Source organism: Erythrolamprus reginae, chromosome 1 (assembly GCF_031021105.1).
Source record: "Erythrolamprus reginae isolate rEryReg1 chromosome 1, rEryReg1.hap1, whole genome shotgun sequence".
NCBI lineage: Eukaryota > Metazoa > Chordata > Lepidosauria > Squamata > Dipsadidae > Erythrolamprus > Erythrolamprus reginae.
In genome coordinates this window covers 342,444,341-342,464,868 of record NC_091950.1, presented here as the reverse complement: position 1 = coordinate 342,464,868, position 20,528 = coordinate 342,444,341, and the positions used below count along the sequence as shown (strand labels likewise).

General features: G+C 41.4%; 1 protein-coding gene across 1 annotated transcript in view; it reads left to right on the top strand.

Moving 5' to 3' along the window:
• The first annotated feature begins 11,502 nt into the window (after positions 1–11,502).
• The window catches only part of SRD5A2 (steroid 5 alpha-reductase 2), a 41,884-nt gene continuing 32,858 nt past the window's right edge, over positions 11,503–20,528 (top strand). Inside the window, exon 1 of the mRNA XM_070734081.1 lies at positions 11,503–11,989. Coding sequence (XP_070590182.1) covers positions 11,670–11,989 — 320 coding nt within the window. The 5' untranslated portion in view covers positions 11,503–11,669. The remainder of the gene's footprint in view (positions 11,990–20,528) is intronic.

Sequence of the window (20,528 nt, the reverse complement as noted above, 5' to 3'; positions counted from 1 at the left end):
ACTGTGGGTGTGGCTTATGCAGGAAGCCCTGCATTTTCTTTCAGCATTTTTCAGTGTAAATTGGGTGCTCAGGGGTGGAGCTCCATTTTTGGTACCCCACTGTGTCCCCCCCCCCGCCCGTCTGGGCAATAGCCCACTACTGGGTTGACTCCCTCTTCTTTGTGGCAACCTCTGAAATATTGGAACACTGCTATCATGTCTCCCCTGGTCCTTCTTTTCATTAAACTAGCCATGCTCAGTTCCTGCAACCGTTCTTCATGTTTTAGCATCTAGTCCAGTGATTTTCAACCTTTTTTGAGCTGCGGCACATTTTTTACATATACAAAATCATGGGGCACATTGAGCGGGGGGGGAGTGGGGGGGCTAAAAAAGTTTGGACAAAAAAATTATCTCTTTCTCTCTCTTTTCCTCCCCTTCAATCTATTTCTCTCCCTCTTTCTCTCTCTCTCTTCCTTTATTTCCCTCTCTCCATCCCTCTTTCTTTCTCTTCCTTCCTTCCTCTTTTTTGCTCTCTTTCTATCTCTCCCTCCTTCCCTGCCTTTCTCCCTCTCTCTTGCTTTCTTTCTCTCTCTTTCTCTTTCTCTCTTGCTTTCTTTCTCTCTCTCTTTTTCTCTCTTGCTTTCTTTCTCTTTCTCTCTCTCTCTCTTGCTTTCTTTCTCTCTCTTTCTTTCTCTCTCTCTCTTTCTCTCTCTTGCTGAGCTTCGCGACATACCTGACCATGTCTCGCGGCACACTACTGTGCCACGGCACACTGGTTGAAAAACACTGATCTAGTCCCCAAGTCATCTTTGTCGCTCTTCTCTGCACTTTTTCTAGAGTCTCAATATTGGTTTTGCATCGTGGCAACTAAAACTGAATGCAGTATTCCAAGTGTGGCCTTACCAAGGCCTTATAAAGTGGTATTAAATGCTGAGCTTCAGAATGAGATCCAGCACAAATGAATGAATGAATGAATGAATGAATAGAGGCAGGGGTGAAATTCAGCAGGTCCAGGCAAGTTCTATAGAACCAGCAACGGTGATTATGCCCAGTTTGGAGAATCAGTGAATTGCACTACTGACTGGCCCTGCTCCTCCACTTCCACTTGCTCCTTCTCTTCTCCTTCTCAGGCTCATACATACAGAGCAAACATGAGAAGGAGGCGAGAAGCAGCCAGCTTGAATACTGGAAGACTTGGCAGAATTTTTATGCTGGTTCTGTGGGCATGGTTTTATGGGCGTGGTTTGGCTACACCCACCAAGCCACGCCCACAGAACTGATAGAAGGCAAATTTGAATGTCACCCCTTGAATAGAGGTACTGTCCCCAAGAAATATACAACCCTTTGTCAGTGATTTGTCTCTGATTCAATATTACTTTCTTGCAGTTCAAAGATCCCCATTTTAGTCACAAGAATTTTACTACTTTAATATCGATGACAGTTTGAGAATGAAAATGAATAAACACCCTCCCCGAAATGATTTGTGAGCAGGTAGCACCAAACTATGTTTTACATTTACCTCACCATAATTTTTATACGAGGGTCGCCCAGAAAGTAATGCACCACATTTTTTTCTTCAACAATTATTTATTGAACACAATGAAACTTACATGCAAGAAAGAAGGAAGGATGTTTCTTCTACACTCCCTATTTTTCCATGTAATCTCTGTCCCATTCTATGGCCTTCCTCCAGCGAGACACAAGGGCGTGTATGTCCTGTTGGTATCACTCCTTGTTCTGGTCACGAAGTCATTTCTGCACTGTGTGAATCACCTCTTCCCACTTACCCTCTGTGCCCAGTGGCTAACCGTACTTCTGTTGACTGTAGATTCTCCATAGACTATACACAAACGTTTGTGAATGTTCCCAACGGTTTCTTTCTCCACAGTGAGAAATTCAATGACCACACGCTGCTTGTAACGTACATCACTTACCGACGCCATTTTGAAACACTGCTGCAGCTATACTATCTGTCTGAAGAAACACGAAATTTACACACACACTCCTGACAATTCAAATAATGTATAGCTAAAGTTTCACATTCATACCATTACTGTAGGCTGAGAAAAAAAATGTGGTGCATTACTTTCTGGGCGACCCTCATAGTAAGCCGCTCCGAGTCTCCGGAGAGGGGCAGAATACAAATCTAATTAATAATAATAATAATAATAATAATAATAATAATAATAATAATAATAATAAAGTACTCATGAATGTATTAAATTTCTGTTTTTAAAAATGGACAAGTAGTTTCTATTCCTAATAAAAGGTAGACTATTTTGACTTCTGATCTATATCTTGCTCACCAAAATGTTCATGCTCTGGAGGACCAATGGCAGATTATTGTAAGGAGAAGAAAAAATACCTCCATTTAAATATAATTGAAAAACAAGCATTCCAAAGCACATACTTACCCACATCTATGAAATCTAAAGTGACATCTGTTTTAATCAGCTGTACTAATTTCCAGATTGTAGAATTACATCCAAACAACACAAGTGAAAGATTGACAATTTATAGATATATAAGATTTTTGAACCAAAATGGATAAAAACTTTCTCAGTAGACCCTCTGTGTATGTATATTTAATTAGCTTTTCAATAATAATTTCCTAATATCTGTTTCCACTTATGTTAGTCTTTTGTGACAAACACAGAGTTCCAAAATACAAAACTTTTCTCACAATAGGGGTCTAAAGGCTAAAACATATGAAGAATGATTGCAGGAATTAGGTATGTCTAGTTTAATGAAAAGCAACGGTGACATGATAGCAGCTTGCCTTCAGACCTTGTGGGTGCTCCAATACTGGAGGTTTTTAAGAAGAGATAGGATAACATTTGTCTGAAATGGTATAGATCAGGGTTTCCTGCTTGAGCCGGCATTGAACTAGAAGTTCTCCAAGATATAATGATGATTGATATGATATTTCAGAGAGAAAGCACAACTATAGAAAAGTTATGTCTTGTTAGATGACAGTCCTTAATAAATGGGACTGGAGCATGTTTTTCCTGCCTAACTTAAAGTAACAGATAGAACAATGAAGTTCTTTAAATATCCTGGACTCATGCCATGTAGGGTTTTAAAGTAGCATTTTGAATTATATCAGGAAGCAAATTGAAAGCCAGAGCAACTCATGGAACAAAGATGTTACATGGATATATCTAGACATGCCCATAATTCCCTGGGCTACTGATTCTTCACCAATTGAAGCTCCTGGGTGTTCTTCAAGGCAGCCCTATGTACAGCATGGTGCAGTAATTCATTCAGGAATGACCAAAGCACAAGTGACTAAACGCAGCACCTCAAGACTCAGGAAGGGGCCCTGTTAAATCACTGCACCGGAGACGTCTGTTGAACCATAACACGTTTATTCAATAAAACACAACGAGCAAGCGTTCACCAGTAAAGCAATTCCCAACAAGGGCAACGGCTAACCCATTGCCCTATTTATACCTTTTCTAAAGCGCGGGCTTTTTCTAACTGACAATCATTTAACCTTGACGGCAACTTACATTTAGCCGCGTCTTAACCAATCAGTGATTTTCTTCAATTATTTAAACAAACACAACAGGCCCAAAGGCCTCTTAGCCAATGTTGCCACCTGCTCTTTAGCAAAGAGGTCATTTAAACTCTCCAGAAAGAGCATACCCAGAAGAATCCTTAGGATCCATTTACACCATTTAAAGATACCACCTGATGTCACTCACCTCATAACATAATTCTGAACTTCCAGTTCCTCCTCTGGCGATATGGGAAGCCAGGACCACGACCTCTATGGCCGGCTCTGAACACTCCATGCCAAGAGCTAAGCCCCCCCTTTAGAGGGGACGAAGCAAAGGGGGACTGCCAGGAGGGTAGAGGGGAACTGCATTTCCACTCTCCAAGCTGGCAAGCCCCTAGCTGAGGGCACAGAGCTGTGGCAGCAAACATGGCTGCCACGAAGCTGAAGGAGAATCAGAATCAACAAGACTGAGCAGGAGAAAAAGTGAATGATTTGTGATCTGGGCTAAAAAGAACTGTTTTATTTTTAAAAACAACCCCAAAAATATGGGCGGAAGAAATAAGGAAGCTAAAGATTAGCGGAGGGTCAAGCATGCTAAAATTGTGAGATGTTTGGGAACAAGGAGGAAAACAAAATGTTTTTCTTGGAAGCTTTAAAAGAAGATGTGTTCTGGAATGATATTCTATTCTAAAGAGTATTCTAAAGAAAAAAGCATTGATACTTGAACTGCAATATTATTTTACTGAAAGAGTAGTAGATCCTTGGAACAAACTTCCAGCAGACGTGGTTGGTAAATCCACAGTAACTGAATTTAAACATGCCTGGGATAAACATATATCCATCCTAAGATAAAATACAGAAAATAGTATAAGGGCAGACTAGATGGATCATGAGGTCTTTTTCTGCCGTCAGTCTTCTGTGTTTCTATGTTTCTAAGTTGTCTCTGCATTACCATAAATTGACAATCATACATACGGGATTTAGAAATATAAAATAACGAAGCTCAGAGCACAGGATAATGAAGAGGAATTTCTGATTTGAATCAGGAGCATCATTTTAGGGGGGGGGAAAGGGTGTAACTCTCGGAACTTTTCTTTTTGTTGGACAAATAACGTGGACTTAACTTTATTCCAAAATGATAAGGAAATGGGAAAGCATAACTCAGGATATTAAGACTATTGCAAACAAGCAGTGTGCGGGAACGAAAGAAATACATTCAAGTTATGGATCATGTAGAACTAAAACTGGAAAATATATAATGCAAAAAATAACAAATGCAATTCGGACAAATGAGGACAATAGGGAAAACTTTGGAAGAGTGAAAGAAACAGAAGAACCAAGCAACAAGCAGCAAGAAAGAAAATATAAAATATAACAAAGGGATGATTGAAATATAGAGGGTAAAAAGATAGCAAAGCAAAAGGAGATCTTTGGTATGGGAAAAAGAAGAAAGGAAGAGAAAGCTAGAAGGGAAAAGAAAGAAAAACCTAGAAAAATGAAAGGAAATACAGACAACAAAAAAGGGAAAGATAGAGACTATAGCAAAAAAGGGAGTTAAAGATAGAAATGAGAGAACTAAAAGAAATATGGTGCAGGCAACCAAAAAAGAAAAAGAAAAGAAGATTAAACTTTGGAGCAAATTAATGTTGAACGATTGTTAAAAATGTGATATAGTGATAGAATTAAAGGGTGAGAACATAAAAATAGCTTGCATTTAAAAGTAATGTTGTTGATAAGGAAATTATAAGCTGATTTTTGATTATTGTTTAGGAAATGAGTGAAGTAAAATATCTTAATATTAGAAATATATAAACCAGGAAATAACCACATCTTTGAGTGTTGGAATTAAAATAGGGATAACATAAGAGGGGAAAACAACAACAACAACAACAACAACAACAATAATAATTATTATTATTATTTATTAGATTTGTATACCGCCCCTCTCCTCAGACTCGCAGATAGATATTAAGAAGAAAAGAAATTTGAGAGATGCATTGAAAATAGATTGTAATTATTTTAAAAACAAAAATACAGTATTGTCAAGAATATTGTATGGATGTATGAAACTCAGAAAGCAAATGCTCATGAAATGAGATGTTGAAAGACCTAAAACTTATTGGGGGGGAAAAAGATATCCTAAAGAAATCATCCTTAATTTGGAAAGATCTCATGCCCCCCAGAAAGGCAGTAAAAATATCAGTGCCAAGCTTGCATCCTGCCTCTTAGAAGTACACCCCAAAAGGATAGTACCAAGAACCACTAAAGCAGTGAAGGAAGACCCCCTCCCCAGCCAGAAAAAGCACTTGATATAAGCCTAACTAGAATGAAGCAAAAGAGGAAACAGAGTAGCTGTTGCTTGTTAAATCAACTACCAGAATAAATTAAACACAGGAACTAGACAGATTTCTGAAGCTGCTTCTTTTCAGGAACAGAGATTAACATTTTTCCTTCCAAACAAAGCTAAACAGGGAAATTTATCCCATCAATAAGCACAGAATTAAACTTCATCCAAAAACAGTTTCAAACCAAAAGTCAGAAAGGGCATGTAACTCATGTTTGAATGTCAATCTTTCTAGCTAGCCAAGAAGCCTTGCCGAATGACACTCATGTGATAAACCCAGGTTTTTTTAAAAACATATTAGTGCTCATTACATTAAATGTAACATAGAAATGTGAGTATTTAGAGCTTTTACAGTTAGTTCTTGCGGATACCATCCCTTAGTTTTTAAACCAGCTGGAAAAAAATGTTGGCATGTTATGTACTGACTCCATTGTTTAGCACCATACTGTAACAAAAACTGACCTGGTGCTGCTTTTACATACCTTTTCTGGGCCATGATCAAGAGAGAGAAAATTGGTTGGATTTGCCTAGCATTGTTTTGCCATCTTCTGGCAGGAAAAACAAAATTAGGCACATGTTGGGCAAGTGTAGGCAAGTGCTTAGAATAATGGGCACTGGTGTGCTGCCAGGGTTTCTTTAAACTTTAATGTACAGTGGTACCTCTACTTAAGAATTTAATTTGTTCTGTGACCAGGTTCTTAAGTAGAAAAGTTTGTAAGAAGAAGCATTTTTTCCCCAGAGGAATCAATGTAAAAGCAAATAATGTGTGTGATTGGTGAAATCACAGGGAGGGTGGAGGCCTTGTTTCCTCCCGGGAGATTCCTAGAGAGGCCCCACGGAGCCTTCTCCCTGCCTTTTCCGGTTATAGTTTCGGAGGCTTGGGTTTGTAAGTACAAAATGGTTTTTGAGAAGAGGCAAAAAAATCTTGGAACACCCGGTTCTTATTTAGAAAAGTTCGTAAGTAGAGGCCTTCTTAGATATAGGTACCACTGTGTTGTTTTGATTTTAAACTGTTAATAGTTATGATTTTCAAATATTGAAGCAAAAGTGAAGTGTCCGTCCTTCCATAATATGGATTTCTCACTGAGGATTAAACTATAACCAAACTTGTTTCCTCTGAGATTGCTGAGGAACATTATATTGTGATGGCCACTACACAGACATATGCAGAGCCCGCAATCTAGTTTGCATTCTTTTTTTCAAGCTTGCTAGTGGAAGAAGAGTCCATTTTGGTGGGGGGAACAGTTCACTGAATTGTCATCGATGGAATGAAAGCACAAGAAAGCAGTTGGGGCATAATCAGTAGTCAGGCATTACCACAGAGGGGAATGGGACAATTTGCCACAGCCAACTAGCTGCGGTCAACTCACCATTGGCCAACTTGCCAAGGCCAATTCCTCAAAGCCTACTTGCTATGGGACAACGCACCATGGCCAACTCGCTGCAGGACAATGTAACAATTCTATATAATTATTTCAAATAAATAAAAAATATCTTAATTTTTTGCCATTCGTGTTTTATTCAGTTCTTCCTCTTGCATCCTTTCTTTATTGCTTCTATTAGTGTAACTCTTGTCCCGTAGCGAATTGTCCTGCGGCGAGTTGGCTATGGCAGGTTGTTCTGCAGCAAGTTGGCCGTGATAAGTTATCTGTGGCAAGTTAGCCCTGTTAAATTGTCTTTGGTGAGTTGGTCATGGCAAGTTGGCCATGGCAAATTGTCATAGACCCTAACAGAATTGCCAAATCAAGCACGAGTCTATTGTAGAATGACTGGTTCAAAACCTGCAACACAAAATTATGATGACTTTTTCTATTTGCAGAAACTTTCGGTTTTGGTGGAGCAGCCCCATTGAATAGCGCTCTGCATAAATCCTTCTTCAGTTCTTGCCATCATATCCCTTATGATGGAGAAGCAGGTGGAGCCAGAAAGATCATATTCTCTATATATATACTGCTCAAAAAAAAAATAAAGGGAACACTCAAAGAACATATCCTAGATCTGAATGAAGGAAATATTCTCACTGAATGCTTTGTTCTGTACAAAATTGAATGTGCACAATAGCATGTGAAATTGATTGTCAATCAGTGTTGCTTCCTAAGCGGACAGTTTGATTTCACAGAAGTTTGATTTACTTGGAGTTATATTGTGTTGTTTAAGTGTTCCCTTTATTTTTTTGAGCAGCATATTTAAGGAAAAACCCTGCTGGCAGAAAAAACAATTTCAAAAGGGATCATGTCCTCTGATTGTTCATGTTCATGACAACAGGGTTTTGTTTGGTCAACTTGACATGGTCTCCCTTTGAAGATCATGTGCTTGAAGTCCGGTGGAGTAAGCTGATTCTTTCCTCATGGGTTGAACCCTTATTTACAAGTTCAAAAACGTGGGCAAAACGTAAATATTTAACATATTTACTGTATTTTTCAGACTATAAGACGCACCGGTGTATAAGACACACCAAGATTTCAAAGAGGTAAGTTAGAAAAAAAGTGTTTGTCTTCCCCAGCCTGCAGGAGCACTCTGCAAGCCTCTGTACAACCCATTTTTTTTGCAAAAATAGTCCCATTTTCACTTGTTTTTTGTAAAAATGGGTTGGGCAGAGGATTTGGGAGGCTGTAGAGAGTTCCTGGGGGCTGAGGGAAGGCAAAAATGCCTCTATTTTTGCAACAACCAGCTCATTTTTCAAAACGGGCAAAAATGGCCATCTTTTCACAAAAATGGGAGGCCTGCAGAGAGCTCCTGGGGACTGGGGGAAGGGAAAAATGATGTTTTTACAAAAAATAGCCCATTTTTGGCTTGTTTTTATTAAAACAGGGGAGTTTTTACCTTCCTTCAGCCCCCCAGGAGCACGCTGCAAGCCTCCCAACCCCTCGGCACAACCCATTTTTGTGAAAATAGGCCCATTTTTTGCAAAAATGGGAGGTGGGGCTAGGCTTTGGGAGGCTGTATTTGGTGTATAAGATGCACTGACATTTCCACCCTCTTTTAGAGGGAGGGAGGTGCATCTTATTCTCCGAAAAATACGGTATATGGCTGCCGGTCTATCAAAAAAACTGTGGGTGGCAAACAAATAAAAGCAACAATAGAATCCATGATATTAAACAAATAGCATAACAAAATTAGCAATACCAGTCAAAACCCCTTTTAAAAAAATCTTAAACCATAACAGGCAGACCTGCACCCATATCAGAACTCCAATAGCTCCCTGACAGCAGTGCTTGGGGGAAAGAGCCAGATCATTCCAGCCTTGCAGAAGTCTAAGAAAACAGATATAATTCAGTTTTCCCTTTCAACAAGTGAAGAAATACTTAATAGCTTGTTTGCCCATTGAAGCACTTTGTTATGGATTTTGTGCCAACCTAATTTGGAGAGAAGAGACTTTATGTTTTAAAATAATGGCTACATATAAATCTTTCACATATACAATGCACAGTTTTACAGGCAGGAAAAAAAATCCCCTAGTGGAAGAACAGGATGTTTGTATAGGCATCACAAAACTCTTTCTGAGAATGTATTTATTTATTAGATTGTTAATCCCATTTTTATTACTTCAAAGGTAACTCAAGGTAGAGAACATACCCAAGTCTTTCTTCCTTCTATATTCGCTTCACCAACATCCCTGTAAGAATGGGCTCACGGAAAGAGACTGGGTGGGTCACCCATATGGCTTTCGTGGGCAAGGAACTCTCTGTCTCCTGGTTTTAGGTCAGTATCTTAGCCATTAACCCAGGAGCCCTGTTCAATAAAACAATCACTAAAGGGTTCTGTGTGTCTATAACAATGAGCTCATAATAGGGCAACTCTATCAATATCAAAACGCCACTTAAATAGTTGAGCTAGTTTCAAACTAGATTTTGATTTTCTTTCTCTCTTCCTTACTCCCATTCTTTTTCTTTCTCTTTTCCTTCCTCTCTTTTTTCTATCTGTTTCTCTCTCTTCCTCTCTTCCTCTCTTCCTCTTTCTCTCCTTCCCTCTCACTTTTTCCCTCTCGGCTTCTGGGCAGGTTTGGAAAACTCTGAGTTGATGATGATTTTTAAGTGAGCGATTGCTCACTGCTCAGCTTAGAGGGAACTATGCCCCAGGGTTCTGGGAAGCCTCCTGAAACCTGGGGATGGCGAAAAATAGCCAAATGGCCCAAGGAGCAGTTCATTTTCAAATTTGTGGTTGGCCCCTTTGGCCTGTTTTTGCTGCCCCAGGATTCAGGAGGCTTCCTTGAAGCCTGAGGAGCGCAAAAACAGCTGAAAGGAAGGCTGAAAATCAGCTGGCCAGTGGGTGCTGGAGCTGACATAGGACAATGTTTTCACATGCCCTCAGTTATGGCTCTGCACGCCACCTGTAACTCACATGCCATAGGTTCACCATCACTGCTCTATAGTGTCATTTTGAGAGAAGGAGTTGAAGCAGTTTGTGTCCAGGATATGAGGTGTCTATAGTCCTATCTTGAGGGGGAAATCTCAACCTTCAGGATTCCATGTGGACTTCCATATTTCCCAGAAGCTTTACTGATTATAATGATCAATATTTTATTTATTATGCTTCTCCATCATTTAGGCATGTTAGGAAGATTTGATGGTACATAATCAATCAAAAGAAAAGGCGAATATGAAAACATTTGTAGAGTGGATAGCTACTTGTCTGAAATGGTATGGGGTCTCCTGCTCCTCCTCCTACAAGACCTCTATGGTCCCTTCCAGCTCTATTCTGATTGATTGACTGAAATGCCTAAGTCTGCCAAGCTCAGTGGGATTGAATCGAAAAGGATTCTCTCTAACGAGATAAGGATGGAGCAGAAAACACAACCACGAGACTTGGGAGTGGTCAAATTTGTTAAGCCTTCTCAGAGCCTCCTCTGACCTCTTGCCAACTCCTGATTGGATGATTCAGCTCCCATGCTGCCCGAGCGCAGCTGACTCAGTTTCCGGGCTGGGAAACCTGAAGGCCAGGCAGTAACAGTAACTTGTTCTTGTATCCTTACAATTGCTTATTTGTAGACAATCATTTTTTTTACCTCATGATTTTTGACAAACATATATTTTCTTTTATGTACACTGAGAGCATATGTACCAAAGACAAATTCCTTGTGTGTCCAATCACCCTGGGCCAATAAAGAATTCTATTCTATTCTATTCCACTTCATTCTTCATTCTTCATTCCAATACATTCTATTTTTTTTATTTTAATTTATTTATTTTGTCAAACAAGTATAGAATTATAGTTTGTATTAACATAACATAAGTAGAGTAGTGATAGAAAGGACAAAAAGACAGTAGGCCAGTGGTGCGCTTATGCATATTCCATATGAATAGAATAATATTCTATTCTATTCCAATTCCATTCCACTCTTCATTCCAATACATTCTATTCTATTCCATTCTTCATTCCAGTACATTCTATTCTATTTTGTTCTGTTCTATTCCATTCATCATTCCAGTACATTCTATTCCATTCTATTCTGTTCCGTTCCGCCTGAATCAGGAAGCACCACATTTGTTAGGAGATCCGTCGCACAGGACAAAGCGGGTTACAAATCGAGCGGGGCCAAGTCCAGCCGCTAAACTTTAAATCTGAGCCGCTTTAGCGAGAGGGAGGCGCCTGGAGGGCGTGTGTGAGGTGAGGGGGGGGGAGGTCCAATTCCCGCGATTCCCCGGCAGGTTTCAAAGCCGCGCGCCCAGGCAAGGGAGGGAGAGAGGCGTGTCCCGACCACACGGAGCCGGGGCTCGCCCCTCCTTTGCTTCGCACCTCGCCGTGCCTCCGTCTGGAAAGGGGAGGCGGTTCTAATCTAATGGCCGGCTTCGCCTCGACCTCTCGCACGGCGGCTGAGAGTCCCTTCGGCGAGGACCGGCGACCATGCCCTGCTGGCCGAGCTTGGTGACGATCCTGAGCGCCCTGCTGGCGCTTCTGGGGGTGCTGCACTTGTGGCTCTTCCATCACCAGCCCACTTGCTACGGGAAGCACGAACCCTGCCCGTCGAGCCCGGGGGGCAACCGCGACGCCGGGACCCGCCGCCGGCGCTGCACCCACCTGCCGTCCCGCTGCGCCTGGTTCCTCCAAGAGCTTCCCGCCTTCCTGGTGCCCGCGCTTCTGCTGGCGCTGCGCAACCCTCCGCGCTTCGCCCCGCTGGGCTGCAGGCTGCTGGGAGGCATGTTCTGCGGCCACTACTTCCACAGGTACCCCCCCGCGTGGGAAGGGCCATTTCGGGCTGGAAAGAGGAGAGGAGAGCGCGCCGAGCTCCCCTCCGTTGCGCCGCTTCTTCTCTCCTCCGTTTGCACTTCTATAAAGCAGGAGGTCTCCAACCTTGGCTACTTTTTTTCTGGGATTTCCAACTCCCAGAATTCCTCAGCCGGCTTTGGAGACCCCTGGCCTAAACTCATGGTTCCAGCTACTTCTAAAATAAATTAATAGTAGGCGTGGGAGTGTAAAGAGAGGACGGCTGGGATCCTAAGTAAAAAACCAGATGGAAATCAGGGTCACCTTTAAAAATGGCCCATAATCATTCCGGGAGTTGAATTCCACAACTTTTTAAAGTTGCCAAGGTTGGAGACTCCTGTTCTTAAAGCCTGAGGTGAATCCGCCTAGTTATGTATTGCGGGGGCGCGGGAGTGGAGGGGCGGAAGTAAAGAGTCCGCTAGGCGCTTCTTATACATCCTGATCCTTTTTAGGGGGTCCGGTGGTGGTGGGTGGTTGAGTTTCCAAGGTGAAAGCGCCCGTTGCGCGAGTGCGGGACGTATGGAGAACTTCGAAGTAGCTTCCTCGTTCTGCTGTGGGAGTGGCGATCCGAGTGAATTCATAATCCTTTTGGAAACAATTAAACTTTCCCGCTTCTTTCGGTTGGACTCCGAGCAAATTATTAATAGTATTTTTTTGCGGGGAGCGAAGGGAGCGGGATGCGCGACCTTTGCGCTTCCGCCAAAGGCGCCGAGATTTACGAGGGATTCTTCGGTGCGCCAGGTGTTAACAAGGATCGCAGCCTTCAACTCGGCGGGGATTACGAGGCGGGTATAGTGATAAAGTCCCCTTTGTTCCGGTTGCCCAGGTCAGATTTTTTTTTTTTTTTGCTCAGGTTTAGGTTCGTGCTGTTTTGAACCGGGCGTCCCGTAACTGAATTCTTAGCCAAAGTAAAAGTTTGTTTACGCGGCAACGTTTTCTAATCGAGCTTCATTCCCTGTACCCACTGCCAGGTTTGGTGTATAGGGTGCTCCGCAGTTCCTGCAAAATAGCTGAAATGATGAAGCGTTGGGACATTTAATTTAATTTAATTGATGTATATGCCACCCAATCCCATGGTGCTTTTTAAAAAAAAATAACGAGAGCAGTCTAAAAATATCCATACATGTAGAGATGTTATCTTAAGAAGTCTTAATCTTTTCTGCCTGCTGCAATTTATTGCAATAAATGTTTGGTTTCTATTTTAAAAGCGAAGAATGAGGAAGAAAGAAGATATCAAAGCTATTGATGGAAAAGATTGCTTTCTCCGGCATACCAAGATCTTGATACCATATGAAACTGTTTTTGTACTTTTAACACTTTATTGAGCAATTCACCTTTTATGCCTCAGCTGCTGCCTTCTTACGCCTTTAAAATCTTTTTTTAAAGGGTTTTACTTTTTATAGTTTTAGTCAGTGAAGGGCTACCAAAGTACCAAAGGGCTACCATAAGCCACGCCCACAGTGTGGGCATAGCTTATGCAAGATGCCCTGCATTTTATTTCAACATCTGGGGTGCTACCCCACTGTGTTCCCCACCCTCCCATCTGGGCATTAGCCCACCCCTAGTTTTAGTCATACATTAAAAGCGCAGGTTTTCTTGGCAAAAAATTCCCAACCAAATTCCTGTGAAGGATAGCCAACCACAGTGTTATCTTGCAAGATGTGGACTACAATATTAAAAACAAGAAAAAAGTCAAGGAAACAATTGATCCATTGCTGGGAGAAAGTGGCAAGTAGATGACAAGTAACAGGAAGAATATACGGTACTTAGCTAGGTTTTTCGCATCTGTCTTTACACAAAGGGAAAAAAACAGTCCAACCTATCAAAAACAGCGCCACAAAAAACAGTTTGGGAACACAAGTTAAAATAGGGAAGAAAATAGTAAGTGAATTAGTCTCTACACTAGATGAGTTCAAATCACCAGGACCAGATGGATTATACCCCAAAGTTCTGAAGGAACTGGCAGATGAGACCTTAGAACCACCAAACTATATCTTTCAAAGATCCTGGAGCACTAGGAAACTGCAGAGGACTGGAAAAGAGCTGATGTAGTTCCCATCTTCAAAAAAAAAAAAGGGGGGGGGAGATCCAGGCAACTACAGACCTATCAGCCTGACCTCAATATCAGGGAAGATTCTGGAAAAGATAATCAAGCAACAAATCAGTGAACACCTAGCAGCAAACAAAGCAGTGGTATCTCTAAAAACTTTCCCTACCAGTTCTGTGAGCGTAGCTTGGTGATCATGGCCATGTGACCAGGTGAGCTCAAAAACCAACTTTCACACTTCACACACAAACAACACAAAAGCCACACAACTGAGCGGGGCATGGGCAAACACCGCAGCAACATGGAGTTCCCTGCACTCCATGGGGGATTATGATACCACTGTCACTTGGGGGGCCTTTGGGATTCCCTTCATTTTTGCCGGCACTTCTTTGAATCCCAACGATGGGAGCCTCAGGAGAATCCCCGCGCTTCGGCTGACAACGTAAGTCTGGAGGTGGGGGATCCCAGCGGCGGCAGCTCGGGTTCATAAAGTGAAAGTAGTTCGGAAGAAGAGGCAAAAAAATCTTAAGCACTGGGTTCGTATCACAAAAAGTTCATATGAAGAGGGGTTCATAAGACGAGGTATCACTGTACTTGGATATACCAGTGACAGAAAGAAAGACATTTTGTATGGACAAATTGACAAGTCTGATGATGATTACACTGGGTTTCACAGTGACAAAAAGAAACTAGGGGAAAAATATAGGTATAGGGAGAAACAATTTAAAATAGAAAGGGGAAATAAAGAGAGGAGGTTAAGAAGAGATAAAAATAGAATTAGACAAATACTATACTTAAAAAAGGAAAAAGGTTTGGAGGAAAAGATGCTGGGGTTACATAGGTAAAAGGAAGAAAAAAAGGTTAAGAAAAGGGGAATGGAAAACTATAGAAAATGGTTGAAAGTTGAGGAAATAGATTTCTCTTGCTTTATCTTTCATTTTTTTTACTATTTTAAAGTATGGGTAATAGGTTTAGACTGAATAAACAATGTGATTATTGAATTTATTAAAACAGTTTTTTTCTGGTAGTGTTATATTTTTATTAGGTTGATGTAAGACTGGATTTATTAATTGAATTGTTAGAAGAAAGCATAAATTTTGAAATCATTATTTCTTTATATAACATATGTTTGATTTATGGTAAGAACACTTTTTAAACAGGCCAACAGCTGTCTCCTGAAGCCGAACGCGGAAGTTAGCGTTCGGCTTCAGGAGACAGCTGCGAAGCGGCGCGCGTGTTTTAAAACGTCACAGCCGGCCTGGGGGGCTTGGGGGGAAGCCCCCGAGCCCCCCAGGCCGGCTGCCACGTTTTAAAACACGCGCGCCGCTTCGCAGCTGTCTCCTGAAGCCGAACGCTAACTTCCGCGTTTGGCGGCAGCGGTTTTTTTTGTTGTTGCACGGATTAATTGACTTTACATTGTTTCCTATGGGAAACAATGTTTTGTCATACGAGCGTTCCGACTTACGAGCCTCCTTCCGGAACCAATTAGTCTCGTAAGTCGAGGTTCTACTGTATTTTTATTGCCAGTTTGGAGAACCAGAAGTATTTGTTACTAGCGGTTCTGGCAAAATGGCCCAAACTGACAGCATTTCACTCCTGAAACAAAGTACAGTGTTCCCTCGATTTTTGCGGGTTCAAACTTCGCAAAAAGTCTATACCACGGTTTTTCAAAAATATTAATTTAAAATACTTCACAGGTTTTTTCCCTATACCACAGTTTTTCCCACCCAATGACATCATATGTCATCGCCAAACTTTCGTCTGCCTTTAATAAATATTTTTTTTAATAAACTTTCATAAATAAACATGGTGAGTAATAATCTGAATGGTTGCTAAGGGAATGGGAAATTGCAATTTAGGGGTTTAAAGTGTTAAGGGAAGGCTTGTGATACTGTTCATAGCCAAAAATAGTGTATTTACTTCCGCATCTCTACTTCGCGGAAATTCGGCTTTCGCGGGCGGTCTCGGAACGCATCCCCCACGAAAAGTGAGGGAACACTGTAATAACTAAAAGCCAACATGGGTTTGTCAAAAACAGATGATGCCAGACTACTTTTTTTGCATTCTTTGACAAAGTGACAAAATTAAGGGACCAGAGGAATACTGTCAATATAATTTACTTGGACTTCAGTAAGGCATTTGATAAAATGGTATATGTGATACCTTGCTCAATAGTAGTAACTCTGAGAAAGATCTTGGAGTCTTAGAGGACATCCATTTAAATATGAGTTAGCAGTGTGCAGCAGCCAACAGAGTTCTAGGCTGCATCAACAGAGGGATAGAATCAAGATCATTTGAAATGTTAATACCACTTTGTAATGCCTTGGTAAGGCCACACTTAGAATACTGCATTCAGTTTCGGTCACCACGATTTAAAAAGGATGTTGAGACTCTAGAAAGAATGCAAAGAATACAACAAACTCTTTGCAACAAACATGATTAGGGGGCTGGTGGCTAAAACATGAAGAATGGTTGCAGGAACCATTTACTGAAAAGGAGGACCAGAATACTCCCATATCTCAGGGGTTGCCACAAATAAGAGGGATTCAACCTATTCCCTATTCTCCAAAGCACCTTAGGATAGAACAAGAAGCAATGGGTGGAAACTAATCAAGGAGAAAAGCAACTTGGAACTAAGGATAAATTTCAGACAATTAGAAATTTCAGTTATTTAGAACAATTAATCAATGGGACAACTGATTAAAATACTCCAACACTGGAAGTTTTAAAGAAGTTGTTGGATAACCATTTGTCCAACGTGTGTAGGGTTTCTTGCCTAAGCAAGGGGTTGGACTAGAAGACCTCCAAACTCCCTTCCAACTCTGCTATTCTAAATTCTAAATGGCTGGGTGACTTTAGATTATAATTCTCACAATTCTCATCTAGCAACTTCCTCTAGATTTTGTGAGAGTTGAAGAGGAGCAGAACTACCAAGATTTTTGATAACCCCATTTGTAGATTTATCCATTAGTGTTGGTGTGCTCAAAATCCAGTGTCACCATCTCCTCCCATTTATGGCTGCATAACCGTAACTTGTTGCTTGTATCTTTATGATTTATGTTAATATTGTTTCCTGATTGCTTATTTGTACCCTATGACAATCATTAAGTGTTGTAATTTTAATAGGAAAGTGAACACAAGAACAAGGGGGCACAATCTGAGGTTAGTTGGGGGAAAGATTACAAGTAACATGAGAAAATATTTTGCTGAAAGAGCAGTAGATGCTTGGAACAAACTTCCAGCACACGTGGTTGGTAAATCCACAGTAACTGAACTTAAACATGCCAGGGATAAACATATATCCATCCTAAGATAAAATACAGGAAATAGTATAAGGGCAGACTAGATGGACTATGAGGTCTTGTTGTGCTGTCAATCTTCAATGCTTCTATGTAATTAATGATTATTGAAATATGTGTCTTTTGTTTATATGGAGAGCATATGTACCAATGAGGTATGGGGTGAGGTATCATCAGTACGCAGATGATACACAGCTGTACATCTCCACCCCATGTCCAGTCAACGAAGCAGTGGAAGTGATGTGCCGGTGTCTGGAGGCTGTTGGGGCCTGGATGGGTATCAACAGACTCAAACTCAACCCGGATAAGACGGAGTGGCTGTGGGTTCTGCCTCCCAAGGATAATTCCATCTGTCCGTCCATAACCCTGGGGGGGGGGGAATTATTGACCCCCTCAGAGAGGGTCCGCAACTTGGGCGTCCTCCTCTATCCACAGCTCACATTAGAGAACCATCTTTAAGCTGTGGCGAGGGGGACGTTTGCCCAGGTTCGCCTGGTGCACCAGTTGCAGCCCTATCTGGATCAGGACTCACTATTCACAGTCACTCATGCCCTCATCACCTCGAGATTCGACTACTGTAATGCTCTGTACATGGGGCTACCTTTGAAAAGTGTTCAGAAACTTCAGATCATGCAGAATGCAGCTGCGAGAGCAATCATGGGCTTCCCCAGGTATGCCCATGTTACACCAACACCCCGCAGTCTGCATTGGTTGCCGATCAATTTCCGGTCACAATTCAAAGTGTTGGTTATGACTTATAAAGCCCTTCATGGCATCAGACCAGAATATCTCCGGAACCGCCTTCTGCCGCACGAATCCCAGCAACCGATTAGGTCCTACAGAGTTGGCCTTCTCCGGGTCCCGTCGACTAAACAATGTCGTCTGGCGGGTCCCAGGGGAAGAGCCTTCTCTGTGGCGGCCCCGACTCTCTGGAACCAGCTCCCCCCGGAGATTAGAACTGCCCCCACCCTCCTTGCCTTCCGTAAACTCCTTAAAAAACTCATCTGTGCCATCTGGCATGTGGGAATTGAGGCATTCCCCCCTCCACCGGGCCTATACAATTTATGTATGGTATGTCTGTGTGTATGTCTGGTTTAATAATGGGGTCTTTTAATGTTTTTTAAATTTGTTAGATTTGTTGTGAATTGTTCTATTGTATGTTGTGAGCCACCCCGAGTTTACAGAGAGGGGCGGCATACAAATTGAATGAATGAATGAATGAATGAATGAATGAATGAATGAATGAAAAATACCTTGTGTGTCCAATCACACACACTTGGCCAATAAATAATTATGTTCTGTTCCATTCCATTCTATTGCCTACTAGTTCTGCTGCTGTTGTGAAAGTGGATTCTTGCATATGAGCAGAAGAAGGAACTAGATCCATGATGGCGAACCTATGGCAGACATGCCATAGGTGGCACATAGAACCCTCTTTGCGGGAACACGAGCCGTCGGCACAGCTCAGCTCCACCACAAGCATGTGCATGCACAAAGGAGCAGGGCACAGGGAGTGTGCACGCATTGCATTATGGGTGAGGGCGAGTGCACTGTCATGCCATTGGACATGCACTTTCGGCATGCAACAACAAGGGTTAGCCATCGCTGGACTAGATGATCTTGAAAGGCCATTTCAATCCTTACACTGTCTGATTCAGTGGCACCTGATTCCAAAATACTGAACAGCAGTAGTTGTAATAGCTTTGCAAAAGAATTGTAGCTGCAATTTTAAGGCTAACACTCGCTTGGAAGTTGCCTCTCTTGAAAGATGAGTGATGGGCTTGGCGTTACATCTCCGATATAGTTACTTTGAAAGGGCAAGTAAAGTAAATTCTTTACCATGTGTGTGCCAAAGACACTGTGTAAATGTCATGTTATATAATTTCATTAAAAGGAGATTAAAGGCAATTTTAATTTTTGTTATTAACACTTTAATCTTGATAAAAATATTAAAATGAAAGTTTCTAATTATCCCTTAAAATTGGTTTTGGAAGATACAGCTTATATTCAGCTACATAAAAATATGATATTTGTGCTGGCTTTTTGAGGTTAAAATAAAAGTATGGTATTGACAGATACAAGATTCAAATGTATAAAGTTGTGTAAAATGTACATTTAACAAAAATGGCCTAATGTAAGAAGGGATAAAGTCAAAGATAAAATGTCGGCTGACGGGGCCTAGGGGAAGAGCCTTCTCTGTGGAGGCCCCGGCCCTCTGGAATGAACTCCCTCCAGTCTTTTGTAAAGCTCTTAAGACCTACCTCTGCCAGCGGACACGGGGGCCGTGAGTGATGAGATTGTCTCCGGCCGATACTATGTATGATTGAATTGGATGAATGCGTATGACTTTATGTGGGGTTTTTAATACTTTTTTTTTAGTAATTTGTATAATTCTTTTATAATAATTTACATTTCTTTACATATTGTTGCATTTATAATGTTGTACGCCACCCTGAGTCACCTCGAGAAGGGCGGCATAGAAATATGATAAATAAATAGGTAAAGAATGCTAAAGGGTTAATTTCACGAGAATGACTCGCTACAAAGAAAATTGATTGTGGTGTGCCAGTTTTCTTTCAGCAAATTCTCTGGGAGTTTAATGTGATGGAGAATGGAGTGAATTCTCTTTAGAGCAGTGCTTCTCAATCTCAGTAATTTTAAAATGTGTGGACTTCCCTTTGCTGGCTGGGGAATTTGAGGAGTTGAAATCCATACATGTTAAGGTTATCTAGGATAAGAAACATTTCGTTTTGAAGGTTCTTCTGAGGCTCATCCACAAAGCAGCAGTGATATCACCAGATCATGAGGTTTCAGCAGAGTAAGGAAGATACTTAGCGATGATTCACACCCTGACCCGTGTCTCTTTACACTTTTAATATCGGGCAGAACACATTGAAACATAGACAGCCAGACAAACAGGTTTAAAAACAGCTTCTACCCATGAACTGTTAGACTGCTAAACTCAATCAAAATCACCCAACGTGCATATGGAAACATATGACTAGTTCCCCCTCCTCAATTACTTGTACAGTGGTACCTCTACTTACAAACTTAATTCGTTCCGTGACCAGGTTCTTAAGTAGAAAAGTTTGTAAGAAGAAGCAATTTTTCCCCATAGGAATCAATGTAAAAGCAAATAATGCATGTGATTGG